The 22,682-nt window shown below is 42.3% G+C and overlaps 1 protein-coding gene across 1 annotated transcript in view; it reads left to right on the forward strand.

The window, feature by feature from the left end:
* The window catches only part of LOC131980017 (SEC14-like protein 1), a 48,924-nt gene that overhangs the window by 15,150 nt on the left and 11,092 nt on the right, over window positions 1–22,682 (forward strand). Inside the window, exons 3-11 of the mRNA XM_059344144.1 lie at window positions 12,094–12,243; window positions 12,773–12,904; window positions 15,211–15,339; window positions 16,181–16,454; window positions 16,719–16,828; window positions 17,108–17,297; window positions 20,198–20,286; window positions 20,643–20,713; window positions 21,773–21,944. Of these exons, the coding sequence (XP_059200127.1) occupies window positions 12,094–12,243; window positions 12,773–12,904; window positions 15,211–15,339; window positions 16,181–16,454; window positions 16,719–16,828; window positions 17,108–17,297; window positions 20,198–20,286; window positions 20,643–20,713; window positions 21,773–21,944 (1,317 nt within the window). The remainder of the gene's footprint in view (window positions 1–12,093; window positions 12,244–12,772; window positions 12,905–15,210; window positions 15,340–16,180; window positions 16,455–16,718; window positions 16,829–17,107; window positions 17,298–20,197; window positions 20,287–20,642; window positions 20,714–21,772; window positions 21,945–22,682) is intronic.

The following is a 22,682-nucleotide window of genomic DNA, read 5'->3' on the forward strand; positions in this document are numbered from 1 at the left end:
GAGAAAAGAAGAAGAATTTTTTTTTTTTTTTTTTTTTTTTTTTTATATATATATATCTGTTAGGTGACCATGACTTAACCGAGGTATTGTTGGAAGAGATAGGTCTTCAGCCTGGCGGAAGATGTACAGGCTGTCTGAGGTCCTGATGTCGGTGGGGAGCTCGTTCCACCATTTGGGAGCCAAGACAGAGAAAAGTCTGGAAGTGGTTTTGAGGCGAGTTGACCCACGCAGGGTGGGAGTCGCCAGCTGTTTGGCTGATGCAGAGCGGAGAGGACGGGCAGGGGTGTAGAGTTTGACAAGGTCCTGGATGTAAGTAGGACCTGAACCGTTAGCAGCAGAGTACGCCAGAGCTAGAGTCTTGAAGCGTATCCGCGCAGCAACTGGTAGCCAGTGGAGGGAGCGGAGGAGAGGTGTTGTGTGTGAAAATTTGGGAAGATTGAAGACCAATCGAGCAGCTGCATTCTGGATGAGTTGTAGAGGTCGGATGGCTTTGGCAGGCAGACCTGCCATGAGGGAGTTGCAGTAGTCCAGGCGTGAGATGACCAGCGCCTGGACCAGAACCTGGACCAGGACCTGGACCTGGACCAGGACCTGAGCTGCCTTCTGGGTGAGAAACGGGCGGATTCTCCTGATGTTATGCAGCAAGAATCTGCAAGATCTGGTGGTGGCGGTGATGTTTGTTGAGAGGGACAGTTGGTTGTCAAGAGTTACGCCAAGGTTTTTGGCGGTTTCTGTGGAGGCAACCACTGTGTCCTGGACAGTGATGTGGAAGTCAGTGGTGGGAGAGCCCTTCCCTGGGAGGTAAAGTAGCTCAGTCTTTCCCAGGTTGAGTTTGAGGTGGTGCGAGGACATCCACTGGGAGATGTCGGCCAGACATGCAGAGATACGTGCTGCTGCACGTGTTTCAGACTGGGGAAATGAGAAGATTAGCTGGGTGTCGTCGGCATAGCTATGATAGGAGAAGCCATGCGAGTGGATGAGGGAGCCAAGGGAGTTGGTGTAAATCGAGAAGAGGAGCGGACCAAGGACCAAGCCTTGAGGGACCCCGGTGGTGAGTAGACAGGGTTCTGAAACAGAACCCCTCCAAGTTACACGGAAGGTGCGGTCCTTGAGATAGGATTTGAGCAGAGAGAGGGCGGAGCCAGATACTCCCAGGTGGTGAAGGGTGGAGATGAGGATCTGGTGATCCACAGTGTCAAAAGCTGCAGAAAGGTCCAGTAGAACCACCACAGATGAGAGAGAGGCCGCCTTCGCCTTGTGAAGCTGTTCAGTCACAGCGAGAAGGGCAGTCTCTGTTGAGTGGCCCTTCTTGAAACCAGACTGGTGAGGGTCAAGGAGGTTGTTCCCATGCAGATAGGAGGACAGCTGATTGAAGATAGCCCGTTCCAGAGTTTTGGAGAGGAACGGCAGGAGAGAGACGGGTCTGTAATTGTCCACTAAGGATGGGTCGAGGGTGGATTTCTTTAGGAGAGGATTCACCCTTGCTTCCTTCAGAGAGTTAGGAAAGCAGCCAGTAGTCAGGGAAGTGTTGACAAGATGGGAGAGGAACGGGAGGAGATCCGGAGCAATAGACTGAAACAGGTGGGAGGGAATAGGATCCAGCTGACAAGTGGTAGGACGGGCAGAGGTTACAAGGCTGAGCACTTGAGGAGGAGACAGTGGAGTGAATGCTGAGAGGGAGGGAGACGCTGATGGGGAGGGAGGAGAGGCAGGTTGTGAGACTGGATGGGTAAATGACAAGCGTATGTCCTCAATCTTTTTCAGGAAGTGGTTGACAAAGTGGGTTGGTAGGAGGGAGGAGGTAGGAGGGGGAGTTGGAGGGACCAGGAGGTTTGTAAAGATGGAGTAGAGCTTCTTGGGGTTGGAGAATGAGGATTGGATTTTGGTCTGATAGAAAGAGCTTTTTTCGGCTGAGATTAAAGATGAGGTTTTATACATTAATATATTTATTGAGTTTTGTTTTACAAAATTGACACAAAGGTCACAAGAAAAATACAAAACAAGCAAACATACAAGAACATGGCGGCCAAAGGTGGCATAGTTTATAACAAGAGTCCTTGAGGATCCGTTCAGAAAAGAGTTCATGAGTATAGAGCAAATAAGCATTATTATCAATAGAGTATGAATATGCAGAGGGTAAAATGATGCTGCTCCAGGTTCGTTTATTAAATCAGCCAGATTATTGTTCTTAATGTAATGTATAAAACGTCCCCATACTCTTACATAAAGACTTAAACCACTGGTATGATATGATATGCTGGTTGTTTCTCCATGTCAACTCAGTCACTCCTGCCTGTAACAAACACAAATTAAGAAAAACTTGTTCATGGTAGTTTATGTTAAGCAAGTAAAAAAAGTCTGGGTTTAAAATGTTCTTTTTACACGTGACAGCAGCTCAAAACAATTAAATCTGTACAGCAAACAGTATGTGAAGCGCTGTCCAAATAAAGAAGTGTTTGTAGTGTCCTACATCAACACTGGAGCGTCCCCAGAGCTGCTGAACTGGTCGGCCCTGCTCTGGATAATAGGGACATGATATATTACAGGATGTTTTCCCAGGAGTTGGTTTCACCTACTTAGGCTCCCTATTGAAATGCTCAGCACACATTCATTCAAAAAGTCCCATGAGTCCTAGAGAAACCAGTCTTGTTGACAAGCAGAATGGACCAGCTGCTGCAACCTTTAAATTGCTCACAATTTTGTTTTATTTTTGATTGAAATTTTGCTTATTTGTTCAATGGACAGGTGAAGCGGGAGCAGACATTTTAATGATAGCCTTTTCTTTAATTAATTACTTTTATTTGTCCTGCGTAAATGGAATGCCAGTTGTTTAAAATAAACATTTAAAAGGTTTGAAATGTAAATCCCGACACAACGAAGTATGACAAGGACTAAAATAAACTGTTTAGGCTTCAGATAAAAACATTGTCATTGCAATGGTTTTGTTGGAAGGACTAGCCAGATTTTGTGCTGAAACTATAATCCTGTGAATGACATGTCAGATAAGGAAATAAAGTCTTATCCTTTTTAAAGCAAATAAATCAAAAATAAAGTAGAAGAGAGAGCACTGATCCCTGTCAAGGCCGTGCCGCAGATTTGAATTACGGAGTGGATCCACAAATGAAATGGGTTCTTCTTGGACCATGCCCCTCCCTTTCACCTAGTTTAATGAAAAACAGGCTACTAGGGTTTTAGTAATTGCTTACAAACAGAGAAATAAACAAACTGAATCAATAACATAACTTTGATGTAATTAAGTAATCCCTTTAGATACGGTACCTGCATTCAGAATCAATGACAAAATACACTTACTCACTCATTTTGTATTTCAAATACATGTCATGTAAGTAAGCACCGAGCAGCAGTGGCTTTTGTTTAGTTTAGTTTTCCACGTTTCCCTGTCCGTTAGAGGAAGCAAGAGTTTTCAGGCTGCCTGCTCGGTAACATTCCTCCTGCTCCCCCCATCCTCATTGATGACCTAGTTTGGAGTTTATAGCTGCACTTTCTGAAATGAAAACCAGCAGGAATTTTCCTCTTTATCTGCCGCTCTTTATACCCTTTCTCTATAACCTATTCACCTCAAATTATGTGAACAGATGTTGGAAAGTCCTTTGGCGTCAGGACCAATATTATTAGTAGCTGGTTGTGTGTTTGACAACCTGTTTCATGAATGAACGTGACATTATCTGTCATTAGGCTGCTGGCTCACTAATCTGTTGGCCAGATAGTCTCACAAATGTTCTTGTGACCCATATTGTCCCAGACAGCATCTTTCAGAGCAACATCAAAGACGAACCAGTCAGTCCAGTGAATTCATGGATGTTTGAACCTCTACCACTGTAATGATGCTTCCAACAGGTGAAGACCAGCCTGAGGTGGTGGCTGGGAACTGAATGACTGATAACGTCCCTGCCAGCAGCATCACTGAACGCTACGTTTGTTTGTGTCTGACGTCAAGGGTGGCGTGCAGTTGTTCTACTAAATGTCCTGCGTCTTTAAGAGCAGCTTCTGAGGAAGCCTGTGGCAGCACTCACACTGATAATGTAGCCTGTTGTTGGTTGTCTGGCAGTGGGCCTCATTTATCATGTGACTCTAAACATAGCCGTGTTTCCTTTAGGGGGAAAAGTTTCCACCGGGGAAGTCTCAGGCCACGCCCTCTCTAAAGTCTCAGGCCACGCCCTCTCTAAAGTATCAGGCCACGCCCTCTCTAGAGTCTCAGGCCACGCCCTCTCTAAAGTCTCAGGCCACGCCCTCTCTAAAGTCTCAGGCCACGCCCTCTCTAGAGTCTCAGGCCACGCCCTCTCTAAAGTCTCAGGCCACGCCCTCTCTAAAGTCTCAGGCCACGCCCTCTCTACAGTCTCAGGCCACGCCCTCTCTAAAGTCTCAGGCCACGCCCTCTCTACAGTCTCAGGCCACGCCCTCTCTAAAGTCTCAGGCCACGCCCTCTCTAAAGTCTCAGGCCACGCCCTCTCTGAAGTCTCAGGCCACGCCCTCTCTAAAGTCTCAGGCCACGCCCTCTCTAGAGTCTCAGGCCACGCCCTCTCTAAAGTCTCAGGCCACGCCCTCTCTAAAGTCTCAGGCCACGCCCTCTCTAGAGTCTCAGGCCACGCCCTCTCTAAAGTCTCAGGCCACGCCCTCTCAGCAGCTGATCATAAACAAACCAGCATGGCTAATTATGCACAGCGTCTCTGCTGATCATAAACATCATGATGGTTAATTAACGGCATCACTAACTGTACAGAGTGCTTGTTGTAAACAAACAGAGATCACTAAGCTAACACCTCCTGCAGCAGCAGCACATACACACTGTACTGCTACAGAGCTAACTGTTAGCCTGTTAGCACATACACACTGTACTGCTACAGAGCTAACTGTTAGCCTGTTAGCACATACACACTGTACTGCTACAGAGCTAACTGTTAGCATGTTAGCACATACACACTGTACTGCTACAGAGCTAACTGTTAGCATGTTAGCACATACACACTGTACTGCTACAGAGCTAACTGTTAGCCTGTTAGCACATACACACTGTACTGCTACAGAGCTAACTGTTAGCCTGTTAGCAGATACACACTGTACTGCTACAGAGCTAACTGTTAGCCTGTTAGCACATACACACTGTACTGCTACAGAGCTAACTGTTAGCCTGTTAGCACATACACACTGTACTGCTACAGAGCTAACTGTAGCTACCTGCCGCTAACGGAGGCTCTTCTTAACGAGCCGGAGGCTGGCGGGGTCGCTGGATTTGTCTCCAGTCGCTTTCTTGAAAAACAGTTGCTAAGGGGTTCTGAAAAGTCGATAAAATTAGCAAAAAAGTCGCTAGGTTGGCAACACTATCCAATCAGCAACCAGGCTTTTATCAGGGGAGAAACACGGCCCTGCTCTTCAACAAGGATGAAAAAAGTCCCAACAAAAGCCGGCTCCGAACTGCTCGTATTCAAATCAGGGGCGTTCGGCGAGTGAGACCCGCCTCATTCTGGGTATTGTTCGGATATTACCCGGTAGTAGAAACAGCCCTCATGTGACACTGGAAGATACTCAAGTGTTGCAGGAATTGTGAGTGTTGCTGACAGACCGGTATGCTGCTATCTCCTCTGTGGGCGACAGTTCTGGTTCATCACCAAGCCCAAATGTGTCCTGACTGTTTGTCCTAACGCCAACAACAGGCATTCAAACATTAAACTGAAGGAACCTCTACAGAGAACACGTCAGGATTTCCTCTGTAGTTATTCACTCATCTCCTCTTGAATTTCCTCTGTACTGAGGAAACGCCTGCTGCGTCTCAGCTTTTCCATGCTTTGTTTGTCGGGAAGTTTTGACATAATCTCTAAACTGCCCTCATCAAGCTTCTTAATCTTAAAAGTGCCCCCGACCAAAATGTTCCCATTTTCCAAGCTGCCAGAAAAGCCATCTGATAAAAATAGCAGAGGCCGACCTCTGGGCGTCTGTTGTCTCTATTACACAACGTCTTCATAAGCTCAGAGATGTGACACGGCTACTGAGGAAGCTGGAAATGTCTCCAGTCACTGTTGGTCCCCGGAGACCTGAAGGTTTCTGACTCACCCGTAGTTTATTTGGCCTGCACCTCACTCTCACTATTGACTATATAGGCAAATGGCATAATCTATGATTCAACATGGCCGAGACGTGGAACCAAACGTTTTAAAAACCTGCTGCAGCCTGGCAGCAGTAGGAGAAAGGTCCTGTCTAAAAAACTGTAGAAAACCTGATGGGGGATTCTCATGGACATTGTGCAGCTCATAGCAACAATCCAAGAGCATTGAATACAGATTGTTTTTGACCATTATAACATATACAATCTAAAGTCACTGTTTAATATGAATTTATAGTCTATTTAAACATTTTTAAGGTATTTTCTGACATTTTTAGAGACACTGTGAGCAACAAAATTCATTACCGTAACACATTTTTAAATAAAAAAACAACAAAAGTTTTTTTTTTCATTGGCAAGCTCTTAAATATGCTCAAGGGGTAGGTGGTATCACCAAAATGTATTTTATTAAAATATACACATATTTTAATCCAAACAATTCTATCATTACTGTAACATTTAACCATTTTTATCATCAGTTTTCATTCAGATTTTGTTCTTTATACATTGTTTAAAACCATTATGTTTGATTATATTCTGTTAAATTATACAGTTTTAAACTAATATATATTATTTTCATAAAGTTTATTAAATATTATTGCATATAAGTGTGTGGAAACCATGACATTTTATCTGGATGCATTACAGTAATGAATTTGTGAATCAAAAATATGTTTAAAAATATAGAAAATATTATTTTAACACAAAACAATGAATTGTGCCTCATTCTGGCTATATTGTTCATTCATATAAAAGTGAAATATATTTAGTTTAATAAAGTATGTCCTTATAATATATATATATATATATATATATATATATACAGAACTCAGACTGGCTTCATGACAGTCACCCTGATGCACCAGAACATTTTGCACCAAGTCAAGTCAAGTCATGTCTCCTTCAGTTGTTGTTGCGGCTGTAAATTATCAGGAACATTGCATCAGATGTTGGGTTGTTACAAGCGTTTTGCCTTCAGGCGAAGGCGTTTCTTTCTATTGAAATATTTAGTGGAACAGTATTACAGCACATTGGTTGACTTGCACCACCTCCGTCTCTAACCTCGTCATGTTCTGTGTAAATACATATATATTTATATATATATATATATATATATATATATATATATATATATATATATACTCTATACAGGGAACATGTCATGTATACAGTAAGTGCAGAGTCATGGGTACATCTACTGGACACCTCGCACTTCTTCTTTGCTGTAAATGTCAGATCCTTTTATGTTGTGTGACATATATATACTATAGTTGATGATTAGAGTGATAATGCTGCTTGATACTAAAAGTTCTCAGCCATTTTCGCCCCCAAAGCCTTAAAAGGAAACCAGGTCCAGTATGGACACCTGGTGCAAGCTCACACCTGCTCATTTATCTCATTTATGTTATTTGGCATGAATGTAATAAGAATAACTGAACTGGTTTTCTTAAATTGCATCAACTTCAGAAGTGTAACGAGACAATATACATTTGTTTATTCAGGTTTTGTCGTTTTGTTCATCCTTCCCTTCTTGATGTTCAGGATCACTGTTGGCAATGTAAAACCAATACCAGCGACATTTCATCAGTGTTTTAACTCTGCAATTATTATTTTCTCTCTTAATTGGTTGGTCTATTAAATGAGAAGCTGCAACTCAAGAATGTTTGCTATTAACTTTGGTTATCAATATCAGTCAGCTAATTAATGAAATGTCTTTTCAAATGTTATTAATTGTCTATAGATCAAGTTGCTGCAGAGGGATGACACTTCCACTGGTTCCTCATGTGAAGTGTGGTGGTTAGATGGGATTCAGTGGTGATGGTGCAACATCTGTTTTGGTGCAACATGGTTCCTTTTTTCATTTGCTTTGCTTCCACACTGCTTTATGAAGCGCACCAAGCGTTGTAAACAAATGTCCTTCGTCTATTAGAATATGTGGTGGAAAGAGCTGACACAATTTGTGGACTTTATTTTATTGTTGTTTTTTCACTTTTCTGCAGCATGACCATATTTGGATAAGTGTCTTTACAGACCACGTCTTTACCCGAGCCTGCTGCTACTGTGTCTCATGTTTATTCTCAAGTTTATGCCCAAATTCAGAATGTGCTGTATTTTGGTTCAGAGTGTTGTTCTTTGTTTGAGCATTCACATCAGCAGAAAACAAACTGACTATCCGACAAAACGCTCTGGTTTGTTCCAAGCCGAACCAACAGCTCAGGTGTGAATGTCCCCTTAAACTTTAAAACTTTCATTGAGTAAAGTGGGTCTGTCCTCGTGAGCCCCTTTTCCTGTTGGTTTGGATTGTGCTTGCAGCTTTTTTTAGAGTTTATTTTTTCAAATGCCATAAGTTGAAGCAAGATAATGGCCGGGCTTCCCGCCAGCACTCTTGTCTTCTAGCCCAGTGGTATGTGATGCATATAGTCTTAAAATGTAAAATGTCCCCTCAGAACGCTTGGATTTCCTGAAACGCACTTCCTGAGCAGAATAGATGTTGTTTTCCATCCCGTGCCCTTATCCACATTGTCTGCTGTCCAAAGGGAAAATGGTTTCTGTGTTTTCAGGAAAGGATTAAATCACCATGTATTGTTTTTGTATTTTCTCTCATGCGTCCCTGGAAAGCACATAAACTCTCCAGCCAAATTCCAGGAACCATTAGTCATGGTTCGCCAGTTGAGGTGTGTCCAGATCTTATCACCATGGAGACCAGAGGACGTTTTTCTTCTGCAGTTGTTGAAGCTATCCTTGAAACTTGGATGGGTTGTATTTGTCGTTTTTGACTGTCAGTCTGCTAAAGCGAAGTGAAGAGTTGAGGCAAAGGACAAATGAACTGGTGGCGTTTGTTTACCACGCCTGTTTGTGTTGATGTGTCATCAAGACTGAATGTTTGTTATATAACTGCAGCTTTGGCTACTTACTAAGGAGTCACATGTAAAATCAGGTTTGGATGTTAAATGAAGTGATTACAGTTTATTGTTGTTGGACTAGATCTTTGTTGAGTTGTTGGCACACACTTGGTAACGTTATGTAATGTTGGTCAGGTTCTAGGACTATGATCTATGATCTATTATCTATTATCAGTGAATAGGGGACAGGAGAAAATAATGATCATGTCTTAATGGAATACTCTCCTCGTGATTAACTCTTCCACACTGTTTGCAAACAGTACATTGTAAGTCAATGTAGACTAGAGCTATTATCTGGTTTAAAGTCAAATAAGCTGAATATTGACTTTGAGTCACTTGACAACATGACGTGACTGAAGGAGGGTTTCCAGTGGAAGAGATGGATGTAGACCAGATCCTGTAGAAGGTGACTTTAGACATCCTGGAAGAGTTTATCAACCAAAAGAACTGCACAGTGCTGCTCTATAAGGTGTGAGCCCACCTGGACGATCAGAGTCTAAGGCCAAGGAGTTAGAGAAAATAGATGTGACAAAAGAGTTGTAGTGGTGCAAAGAGTGTCAGTACAGTACAGCGAGAAAAACCAATGCATAATGTGTTTTTTGCCATTTAATGTGAACAGACAGTAGTGTTAGTTTCAGAGACGGACCAGTCTTATGGGGACCGAGGGAGCATTTTGCTCACTGGCACCTGTAGTAAACTCCGACATGTTGAACACTGTAACTCTGAACAATAAACCAAACTATAAACCGGCAAATCTCTTATGCTATGAAACTGAAATTAGAAAATAATTAGAATTGTAGAATGAAAAAGCCCACATATTGATTGATTGGACATCACCTTGGTGCTGAACTCTCTCAGGACCTCAGGTCCCTGCAGCGTTTCCTGTGGGCTCGCCATAGTGTGACTGGCTCACACGCTAACTGGCTTGTTATGCTAACCTTAGCATATGTTGTTAACTTTATATGGCTTTAAGTTTTCAGGCAAAACCCACAGCTGTGTGTCACCTAGTCCGTGTTATTATCACATTGAACACAGAACAAACGTCGGTTGGAGGTCAGATGTGACCTGGTTCGGTTTGTGTATCTTTGAGAAAACAACGTGTAGCTGCTCTTATATTCCCTTTCTGAGGTCAGGCCTGCTGTCCTGACCTTCCTGTTTCCTGTTTTTGACACTAACAGCAGGGCTATTTTCAGTGCAAAGCGGCAGCTAAAAGTTGGGCTGTTTGTGTCGTTTGGTGTGTTGTTTCACTCTGCAGAACAAGGCTCTGATGGTGTTTTGTTCATGTGAACTAAATGTTTCTGTACAGTATGTAAGCCCATTGTTTTTTCCTGCGCATGGCATTTGTGGTAGAGTTTGTTGTTGATGTGTGGCTGTATTTAATGGGTGAAAGTGATGTTTACAGTCAGTGGCGTTGTGCTGACGGCAGTGAAAGCCGGCGGCCAGTGTTCCAGAGCATCAGGCTGAAACACAGAGCTCAGCATTCAGCACCAGTGGACAGTGGGCAGCGTGGCAGCGCTATGCCAGGAGCTAACTGCCCACTCACACTGAACAATAGCCACATACTGACAGTCTGAACCGCCCCCGCTGCTTCTTTCATTGTCTAAAAGCTATTTGAGCAAGGCACTTCTGTCATAAAGATGAAACATTTATATTGACAATAATCAATACATGTGGTTCTGTGCATTGCGTATCGTTGTATTTATTTCATTCTGTGCAGATGAACGCTGCATATTTCTATGCTACAGCGCCAGCAGCGTGATGAGGCGCTCAGCGTCTATTCTGTGCTGAACGCTGCATGTTTGGTGATTATTTCTGCTCCCCGGGAGATGAAAAATATCCAACTTTTGGGTAAACACATCAAATGAATCCTGCTGTCCATAGAGATGCTTTCTCTCAGAGACAGAACTCTGCCTGGTGCCCATGTTTTTACATCAGAGACTAACACAGGAGCTCCTTTAGTTGTGTGCTGTAGAACACAGCTCCTTTTAGCAGCCAGACTCAGCTGACACCAGCTAGAAGTCTTGTGAGAAGCACTCGCTCTAACACCTGATCTCCAGTCGGTCCTGCGTTGTCTTCACCTCTTATCTGCAGGCAGACTCCATTCATCCATCTTTGTCCCGTTGATGAAATGCTAGATCTGCACGGCGACGTTCACCTTGGTGTATTTTTTGTCTTTCCTAATGTCGGTCTTTGCTTCCGTGATTCTAAATCTTTGAGGTGCACCTATCGCTGCTTTACTCTGACATAAATGCATTCAATCATCAGAAGGTTTATGTTTCAGGAGTCTGACGAGCTTTTAAAAAGAGGAAATGTCCTTTAGGTTTGTGCAGCAAGGATACGTGGCATAACATTCTCAGCTCAGTGTTATGACTAACTGGCCATCTCCAGCCCACATTATCATGAAATCACTCCACTCACCAGTCTGCTCTCATGTTTAGACTTTGCAGTTTTGCAACCACGCCAATCAGATGCTAGATGTGAGGGAGATAAAGAGAGGAAGAGCTGCTGCTGCCTCTATAAAGACCTGCTGACCCTTGGGCACACTGGCTCTTTCTGTCTATTGAGCTCTTTTTTTTTTTAAAGGTATTAAAAAGTGCTGTGTTTGAGTCTTGGCCATTCTCTGCTGTGGTTTAGCTCAAGTGAGACATTTGGAAAGTGTAAGGAGCTTTTGTTTGGCCTCCCTCTGGTTTGCAGCTATTCTCTGCCCACCTTTTCAGATTCTTCAGCCCCTCTTGGCTCAATACTTACATTCTTAGAGAATACGTGAACTATTTTCTAATGAGTTTTATGTAAGCTGCTATTACACTAGCAGTGTGCAGCTGTGTGGTATTTTCAAGATGCTTTTGTTTATTGATTTATTGAAAACAGCATAACCTTTCTAAACAAAATCTTTTCTAAATTCTGTGTAAGAAGCCTGAAACAAGAGTTCCATCTTTAGTGAAGGATCTTCTGCACAGAGACTTGTATCGATGCTTTTTTTCTCCTTCTGTTTAATTCATAAAACAGGAAACTTGAAGCGTTAAACAACCCTTCCCTAGCTGTGAGCTGACCGTTCTCCTCCTTCTGTTTCAGGCCTACGAGCGCCGCTTCCCCACCTGCCACCTGATCCCCATGTTCGTGGCCAGCGACGTGGTGAAGGAGGAGATCAGCGAGGACGGTTCCTCCACCAAGGTGGAGCGCCGCTGTGCCCTGGACGTAGACGCCCCACGCCTGCTCAAACGGGTACGTTGGCACCAGGCTGGGGTTGAGTTAGTGCTGAGAGACACGCTGGACTGTTTTATTTAAAATAAATCTAAAGGAAATGGCTTGAATCTGCTGTATTAGTCATGTTTATAAAGGGTTTTATAAAGGCTTTAACCTGAGCCAGAACCACCATGATGACCATATCACAGTCATGCAGGTGGAGGAGGATATTATTTATAACCGGTACTCGGTATCGGTTGATACCAACAGCACAAATATCAGAACCGGTATCGGGAGAGAAAACATCTCCAGCTTTAACAGTTTAACACTTTAACAGTTTGACCATCAGCTTGTTTTGTTTTAAGTTTGGTGTCCGCTACAAGTCAAAGCTCGTCACTGTGTTATTTTCTCCTCCAGCTTCAGTTTGTTGTTATGTAACCTCACCTGGGTGACTCACGTCACTTTAGTTATGTGTAACATGAGCTGGTGTGTGTCTGTGTGTGTGTGTGTGTGTGTGTGTGTGTGTGTGTGTGTGTGTGTGTGTGTGTGTGTGTGTGTGTGTGTGTAGATTGCAGGTGTGGACTACGTCTACTTCATCCAGAGGAACTCTCTGAACCGGAGGGAGAGGACGCTTCACATCGAGTCCCATAATGAGACTTTCTCCAACAGGGTCATCATCCATGAGACCTGCTGCTACTCGGTCAGTAGCACACACACACACACACACACACACACACACACAGACACACACACACACACAGACACACACACACACACACACACACACACACACACACAAACAGTGCTGTTTGTTGCACACTGTGGTCCAAACAGCAGTTTATAATGTGAGTTTGTAGTCCAGATGACCCAGTGAGAGACGTTCATATATCATCTATAACATATATAACATCTATATAACATCTACAGGACACACACACACACACTAGGGCTGCACGATAAATCGTTAAAAAATCGCGATCTCGATTCGCACATACACGTGATCTAATTTCTACACACGTCGATTCTGAAGCATTTTATACCTGGAGCTGCATCAGAAAAAAATGCTCCTATTATCTCCCGGATTTTTTCAAGCGCCCCCAAACGCAGCACTGCCGCTGCCTCCTCCCTCAACCAATGGTAAAGCATCTTTACGTTAACACGTGATTCAGTGGAGGACGCCCGCCTGCAGTTGAGTGTTTTGGAAAGAGTGAGCTAAAGCGGAGGAAAGTCGCCGGTAAGGAGGGTTGAATCAATGGATGCCGAAGAAAACCAAAGCTGTAGTGGCGAGAGTCACCCACCGCCCCGAACCGACCTCGTGCCTATAAAGGTTCACATTCGGCGGTGTGGAAGTATTTCGGATTTCAGCCAGACGATGAGAAACAGTGTGAGGTGCATTGTAGCGTGTGTTTTGCCCTCATTGCGGCGCCGCAAGGCAACACTACAAATCTCTACAATCACCTTAAACGTCACCACAAAGTACAGCGTGATGAAGCCGTACAAGGCAAGAAACAAACACAGACGTCAATAACCGGAACCTTGTACAATGCGACGGCAAGTTATCACCTGCATGTCTCAATTTTTATTTTTTATTTTTGTTAAAGTAATTTATCTTCCAATGATTTAACTACTACTATGCCCTTGCCAAAGAAAAAAATCGTGCCAGAGAATCGTGATCTCAATTCTAAGCAGAAAAATCGTGATTCACATTTTTTCCAGAATCGTGCAGCCGTATACACACACACACACACACACACACACATACACACACACACACAAATTATTTGCTAAAATATCCAGATTAAGTGGTTGTGGCCGAGTATGTAGATTTACCTGAATCTGACACGTTGAAACGGTGAAGTCTTTAAAGTTTGATGCACCTCGTTTAAGCTTCGTGGTCCAAATACTGGAGGTCCTGATTCAAAGCTACAAGCTTAGCAAGTGTGTGTGTGTGTGTGTGTGTGTGTGTGTGTGTGTGTGTGTGTGTTTGACCAACCTGGATGTCAGAGCAGAGTTTATAACCAGAGTTTATAACCTGCAGTGGAGAGTTTATAAAGGAGAGCAGCTGCTACAACACCAGCTCAGGAGGTTTTCATCACATGTTTAATCATAAAATATATGAAAATACTCTACTATAAAACTAACATTTGTTGTTTCTTACAATAGTATGTTTCAAAAACCTGTTCAGTTTATTATCATGTATGACAAAGAAAATCACAAAATTCTCATTTAAGAAGCATGATTTTGACTTTAATTAATAAAGTGTCTCTCTGTATCTCTTTACAGACGGCTGAGCCTCTAAAGTGTTTCACATAAAAGTGCAAAAAGTGCAATAAAATACAGAATTGACAAAGGTGAAAAAAAACAAAAACAAAATGAAATGAAATGTAAAATAAATGAAAAGTTTTAAAAGCACCGAGGGATTACTCTCCCTAGCACAGAGAAGAGAGAGACGTAGAAACATTCAATCATCTAAACTGATCCAGTTCTCTTCCTGTTGATCAGCTGATCCTTTATTAGACGAAGAGTCAACATGTTGGTCTGTTTCATCTCAACACTCTGGATCAAAGCTGGAGTCACAATAATAATAATAATAATAATAATAATAATAATAATAATAATAATAATAATAATTGTGCTTTATGAGTTTGTTAGTGATTGTGACCAGCTTTGTCTAAAACAGACCTTTGTTCTTTTTAACATGACCTCTGAACACACACACACACATAATGTCCTTGTGTGTGTGTGTGTTGTCCTTTTTTAAGCTCAGACTGACACACACACACACACCACACACACACACACACACACACACACTCCTCACAGTGTGAAAACCGCTCTGCATGCGTCACCTCTGAGTGAAGCTGGGTGTGTGGTTACTATAGTAACCTGGTCTCCTTGCCTCTGCACGGCTCTATAGATTAACATACAGTAAATGTGTGTGTGTGTGTGTGTGTGTGTGTGTGTGTGTGTGTGTGTGTGTGTGTGTGTGTGTGTGTGTGTGTACAGGTTCACCCTGAGAACGAGGACTGGACGTGTTTCGAGCAGACTGCCAGCCTGGACATCAAGTCGTTCTTTGGCTTTGAGAGCACCGTGGAGAAGATCGCCATGAAGCAGTACGCCAGCAGCATCAAGAAGGTGTGTGTGTGTGTGTGTGTGTGTGTGTGTGTGTGTGTGTGTGTGTGTGTGAGTGGTCGGGGGTCTTCAGTGACTCATCTGGCTGATTCAGGATGGAAACAGCTGATGTTCTCCATGTTCTCTATGTTCTCTATGTTCTCCATGTTCTCTGTGTTCTCCATGTTCTCCATGTTCTCTATGTTCTCTATGTTCTCCATGTTCTCTATGTTCTCCATGTTCTCTATGTTCTCCATGTTCTCTATGTTCTCCATGTCCTCTATGTTCTCTATGTTCTCCATGTTCTCCATGTTCTCCCTGTTCTCTATGTTCTCCATGTTCTCTATGTTCTCCATGTTCTCTATGTTCTCCATGTTCTCTATGTTCTCCATGTCCTCTATGTTCTCTATGTTCTCCATGTTCTCCATGTTCTCCCTGTTCTCTATGTTCTCCCTGTTCTCTCCCTGTTCCTCTTACCTGACGCTTCAGTTAGAAATCCTAATGAAATAAGCAGATGATCCTTAGCTCTTCTTGTTTTGAGCATCATGAGTATTGCTCGTTTGTAATGTTTGTGGTCTAAATACCTCTTTTATATTTATTATTTCCTTGAATTCACAGCAGCCCCTTTCATAGAGCCGTCCCTTCCGTAAAAAGGACTAAAAAGGACACAAAATGACCAAAAGTAGATGTAAAAATGACAAAAAAAGTCACAAAATGTCCAAAAATAGTTGTAAAACTGATCAAAAACCAGCATGTTCCTCCTGTGTGCCTCTGAGGAGGAACATGGTGGATCATCTGATCATAGTGGAGGCTAAATGTTCTGACATGAACCATGAAAGAGGCTGATGTCCTGATTTGTTCTCAGGGGAAGGAGATCATCGAGTTCTACCTGAAGGAGCTCCAGGACGAAGGGATCACTCATGTTCCTCGCTGGACTCCCTCCTCCCTCCTGCTGCCCCTCCCCCGACCCACCAGCCTCCTCACCAGTCCTCCTCTCCTCCCCAAGCTGGCGCTGACGCCGGCCGTGTCCATCCCGCTGCCGTGCGACGCCCGGGACGGCGCCGCGCAGGACGCCAAGCAGGACTGCAGCGCTCTGCAGACAGACGGGCTGCCGGAGGCTCTGGCTGGCACGCCTGAAGGTCTGAACACAAGATCATATAGATAATAATAATAATAATAATAATAATAATCATAATAATCATAGGTAGCACATTTAAACTGGCAGCAGAAAGCCTCACTCATTAGTTACATTTAAAATAAGTCCATAAAACTTTGAAGAGGTCTTAAATTGAGACATTGATGCATGTTAATGTGGTTTTGGTGTCATTAAAGGTGTATCCAACATATTGATTGAATTAATTGATAGCACGGTGTTTGACTGAATATGTGAATTGTTTTTGTAGATAAGTTGGATGCAGATTATATCAAACGCTACCTGGGAGACCTGACCCCCCTGCAGGAGAGCTGCCTGATCAGACTCAGGAAGTGGCTGCAGGAGACGCACAAGGGAAAGGTGACTGTTTCATTTCTCTCACCAGAAAAGTCTGATGACTTACAGGAGCATCTCAATAAATGAGAATATCATAGAAACGGTTATTTATGTCAGTAATTCAGTTCAAAAAGGTGAAATGACTACTTTTTACGTGCTAATATATAAATATATATTTGTACAGCTAAATACTCTCCCCTTAACTGATTTATTGCTACTTTTGCACTGAACAAGGAATGCACTTCATCTGGTTGTACCTGTTAGAATGACAAATAAAGTTATTTTTATTATATTTCTCTCCAGATTCCTAAGGATGAGCACATCCTGCGTTTCCTGCGTGCCCGGGACTTCAACATGGACAAAGCTCGGGAGATCCTGTGCCAGTCTCTGACGTGGAGGAAGCAGCACCAGGTGGACTACCTGCTGGAGACCTGGACCTCCCCACAGGTCCTCCAGGACTACTACACTGGTGGCTGGCACCACCACGACAGAGGTAGCACCCACACACACTACACAGTCTGCATGGGAATTAAAGGACACTCAAAAAAGACACAGATGGCTAAAAAATGACACAAAATGACCAAAAAAATGACACTAAATTACTGAAAAATGACACAAAATGACCAATAAATGATACAAAATGACTATAAAAGACACAAAAGCACAGAAAAATGACACTAAATGACCAAACAATGAGAAGAAATGACTCAAAATGACCAAAAATAGATGTAAAAATGACTAAAGAAGGATAAAAGCTATTAGACCACCTTGTTTTCTTCAGTTTCTTCTTCATTTTAATGTCTGGTTCAACTAAAGGTTCATTTGTTTGGACAAATATAATGATAACAACAAAAATATCTGATAAGAGTTTAATTTTAGAGCTGATATCTAAACATTTAACATGGTTTTATTGATAATAACCAGAATCATGATCAATAAGACCATGTTAAATGTCTAGATATCAGCTCTAAAATTAAACTCTTGTCAGATATTTTTGCTGTTGTCATTACTAGTGCAGAAGTGTGTGTTCTAACATTACTTACAGACCACAACGTCCCCATAAACACTGTTCATCAGATACCACAACATCCACATACACACTGAGCACTGAGAGGCTGTTTACACAGAGCAGAGGGGAGAGGACAGGAGAGGCTGTTTGTATCATTTTTTTTTCTCATTTTGAGTCTGTTTTTGGTCCATTTACAACATTGGTGTTTATCGGACTAGTGCAGTGTCTGTAGGAAGAATGTATTCGTCTGCAGCTCCATAAAAAACTTTTCATAAAGTACCAGACCATCCAGCACATACACACTGAACACTGATATTCTCTGGAAACTGTCTGAATATTATTGTTAAATGGAACCTTGTAGCCACTTTAACCTCCTAAAGACAGGAAGATAAATAGACTCCAGATGAGATGAGTCAGGGTGGAAATACAGAGGGAACTGACCAGGTGTAGGCCATCACACAATGGGGCGGAGCTCCCTAAAGGGGGCGGAGCTCCACTAAAAGGGGCGGAGCTCCCTTAAAAGGAGGCGGGGCTCCCCTAAATGGCACACACGCTTCTTGCTTGATAGATAGATTTTTGTCGTAGCAGGCATTAAAATTAACAAGTAATTGAAGAAAACAATGGGTGGTCTAATCATTTTCTCCATGACTGTATATACAATCACACAGGGTTCATATTTATATTTTGGGTTTCAACTACAAAATGTTGATAGACTTTAATGTTAAAACACATGATTTTTTCTCATACTGTCATATATATGAGCTGTGTGTATTTCTCTGTGGATTGATACTTTCTCAGTATTTCTATAGCTGCTTTATAATGACAATAATCCTGCGTGTTTATGATTAATGTCGGCTGTTCTATATATGGTAAATGGTAAATGGCCCTGCACTTATATAGCGTTTTTCTAGTCGCTTTGCGACCACTCAAAGCTCTTTACACTAGAGTATCTTGCTCAAGAATGCTTTGACATGTAGGCTGCGACGGTCAGGGATCGAACCACCAACCCTTCGTTTGCCAACTGAGCCACATATTTATATATTTATCCTGTTAACTAGAAGGAGATCTCTGGTTTCTTATAGAATCAAGTTACACACTCCACATGCACTAAAGTCTTTCTGAGCAGCTTACAGACATGCAGAGTGAATTCAACTTGTCAGCAGTATTTGCCTACACAAATAGCTCTCATACACTCACACGCAGTCACATACTTCCTCCTGATGCATGCTGGGAACTGGCTGTTTGGAACAGAGGGTGACTGTTGACAGTATAAATTAAATTTAAATTAACACATCAGAGAACAGTTTATCTTCCCACTTCAGTGGTTCCTCCAGTATGTAATGAACATGAAAGACTTTCTCAGTGTCAGAGTCATTTACTGAGTCATTTACTGAGTCATTTACTGAGTCATTTACTGAGTCATTTACTGAGTCATTTACTGAGTCATTTACTGAGTCATTTACTGAGTTATTTACTGAGTCATTTACTGAGTCATTTACTGAGTCATTTACTGGGTCATTTACTGAGTCATTTACTGGGTCATTTACTGAGTCATTTACTGAGTCATTTACTGAGTCATTTACTGGGTCATTTACTGAGTCATTTACAGAGTCATTTACTGAGTCATTTACTGAGTCATTTACTGAGTCATTTACTAGTCATTTACTGAGTCATTTACTGAGTCATTTACTGAGTCATTTACTGAGTCATTTACTGAGTTATTTACTGGGTCATTTACTGAGTCATTTACTGAGTCATTTACTGAGTTATTTACTGAGTCATTTACTGAGTTATTTACTGGGTCATTTACTGAGTTATTTACTGAGTCATTTACTGAGTCATTTACTGAGTCATTTACTGAGTCATTTACTGAGTCATTTACTAGTCATTTACTGAGTTATTTACTGAGTCATTTACTGAGTCATTTACTGAGTCATTTACTGAGTTACAGCAGAATCTGGAGAGTTAAAATTGTTAATATTTGAACTCTTCAATAGTGTTAAATATCTGACAATATTTGTTTTATGACACCACATAAGTGCTCTTTTAACTCCAAATTGTGTTATTCCTTTTCACTGTGAGTGTTTATTTTTAACATACATTGTGTTACTTTGACACATTAAAATGTATTTTAAACCCTAAAATCAAGTTATTTCCTTTCACAAATGTGATAATTAACATTCATTGTTTTGTTTTACGATACATTAAAAGTGCATTCTGTCTTTAGCCGAACATACAAGTCACAAAATCTGAAAATCAGCTCCAGCTGAAGTGAATCTAACTCTGAACACTGAAGCAGCAGGTCTAGCTGTGTTTCAGTGTAACATGAGGCCTGTAGAATGTAGATCCTGTCCTCCATCATGTAAATGTTTGTTCTCCTCCAGACGGCCGTCCTCTCTACATCCTGAGGCTGGGACAGATGGACACCAAGGGCCTGGTCCGAGCTCTGGGGGAGGAGTCTCTGCTCAGACATGTAGGTGATGCTGGATCAGCACTGTCCCCCTTTAGAAACCTCCTGAAGACCTTCAGAGAGCATCTCCTCTTAAAGAATCCTCTCTAGACCTGACTATGCTCTAATGGCTCTTACTGCACTAGTCCTTGGTTGTTTCCTTTTTCTTCTTCCTGATAAATGACTAAAGTTAGTTAAGTGAGTGAGTTGTGGCGTGTGTCAGCGTGTTTGGATGTAGGTTGATTGGTTTACTGCTGGATTACAGGTCAGGAGTTAATGCTCCTGTCCTGACCAGTGTGTTAACACCAGGACGTATCTAAATAAAGTGGAAGCTGATAGTGAGAGTCAGATGCTGAGCAGGTGATGTGGTGTCGTTGCAGGTGTTGTCTATTAACGAGGAGGGGCTGAGACGCTGCGAGGAGAACACCAAGGTGTTTGGGCGACCTATCAGGTAACACTCATATATTCTCATATATATATATATATATATATACACTCATATATAGGGATAATATATATTCTCTCTATGTATTTCCTTTGTCTGATCCATCTCAGCCCCAATACGTTTATTAAGTCATAAAACCAGATAGATGAAATAGATTTCATATCAACCAAAAAGGTTTACGGATGAAAAAAGTCGACAAAAAACGAAAACGAAGGACATTTTCACTATAATTTAGTTAGTTTTAGTTAGTTTTGTGACCACAAAATACTATTTTTCAAAAAACTCTCCTTTTAATTTTTATTTCAGTTAAGGAAAATGTTTTTTCAATTGTAGTTTTGGTTAGTTCGTTATTTTTTGTTAACTGTAATGTAGAGAGAGAGACACACTTTAGGTTTTAGGTTTATTTTATTAGCACAGTTAGATTTACATAAAATGACAAAGATAACAAATAGTGTAAAGTTCAGGAGAGGCAGAAAACCCAGATGGGCTGATTTAAAGCCTCCACCTAAAATGTCATAGTTATAAGAAAGTAATAAACTGATAATAGAAATGACATATATATCACATCAACAAGGTATAATGACAATAACAACAAACAATAAAAAACAAAAGTGAACATGTTATAAAAGTGTATCTGTGTGTGAATTAGGATGTTGAAACAGCAGTTAAATGAGCTTTTAGACATCTTTTAAACATTTTATAGAGATGGAGTTCTTTGGTTTCCATCATTTAGTCCCTAAATTTAACAATAAATTGATCTCTGCATGTCAGAAATCTTGGAGGATGAAGATCTAAAGATTGACGCGTTGGATAAGAATAAACCTGAGAATTACATTTAAAATAAAGTGCTCTGGGAAGTTTTCATGATCTGAATATACCTTCTAAATAAAAACCCATATTAGAGAGGAATTGATGTGAACAGTAAATATCAAAACGTTCCTGAAGAACCAAAAGGAGGCTGAAGGTGCTGCGTGGTACCAGGAACCAGTGGTACCAGGAACCAGTGGTACCAGGAACCAGTGGTACCAGGAACCAGTGTTTGATGGTCTCTGATCTCTGATGTAGCTGCTGGACGTGTCTGGTGGACCTGGAGGGGCTCAACATGCGTCACCTGTGGCGACCAGGAGTCAAAGCGCTGCTGAGGATCATCGAGGTGGTGGAGGCCAACTACCCCGAGACTCTGGGCCGGCTGCTGATCCTCCGAGCGCCCCGGGTCTTCCCGGTCCTCTGGACTCTGGTAGGACCATCAACCATTAAGGACACTATGAACCCTTCAGGCCTGAAACGGCTAGAGAGGAATTAAACTCAACAAGAATCTGAGAGCTTATAGCTGTTATATACCTTATATACCTATGTACCTGTGACTCCTTCTACCTGTGACTCCTTCTACCTGTGACTCCTTCTACCTGTGACTCCTTCTACCTGTGACTCCCCTCTACCTGTGACTCCTTCTACCTGTGACTCCTTCTACCTGTGACTCCCCTCTACCTGTGACTCCTTCGACCTGTGACTCCTTCGACCTGTGACTCCTTCTACCTGTGACTCCCCTCTACCTGTGACTCCTTCTACCTGTAACTCCCCTCTACCTGTGACTCCCCTTTACCTGTGACTCCTTCTACCTGTGACTCCTTCTACCTGTGACTCCCCTTTACCTGTGACTCCTTCTACCTGTGACTCCTTCTACCTGTAACTCCCCTCTACCTGTGACTCCCCTCTACCTATGACTCCTTCGACCTGTGACTCCCCTCTACCTGTGACTCCTTCTACCTGTGACTCTTTCTACCTGTGACTCCTTCTACCTGTGACTCCCCTTTACCTGTGACTCCTTCTACCTGTGACTCCTTCTACCTGTAACTCCCCTCTACCTGTGACTCCCCTCTACCTATGACTCCTTCGACCTGTGACTCCCCTCTACCTGTGACTCCTTCTACCTGTGACTCCTTCTACCTGTAACTCCCCTCTACCTGTGACTCCT

Source organism: Centropristis striata, chromosome 1, assembly GCF_030273125.1.
Source record: "Centropristis striata isolate RG_2023a ecotype Rhode Island chromosome 1, C.striata_1.0, whole genome shotgun sequence".
NCBI lineage: Eukaryota > Metazoa > Chordata > Actinopteri > Perciformes > Serranidae > Centropristis > Centropristis striata.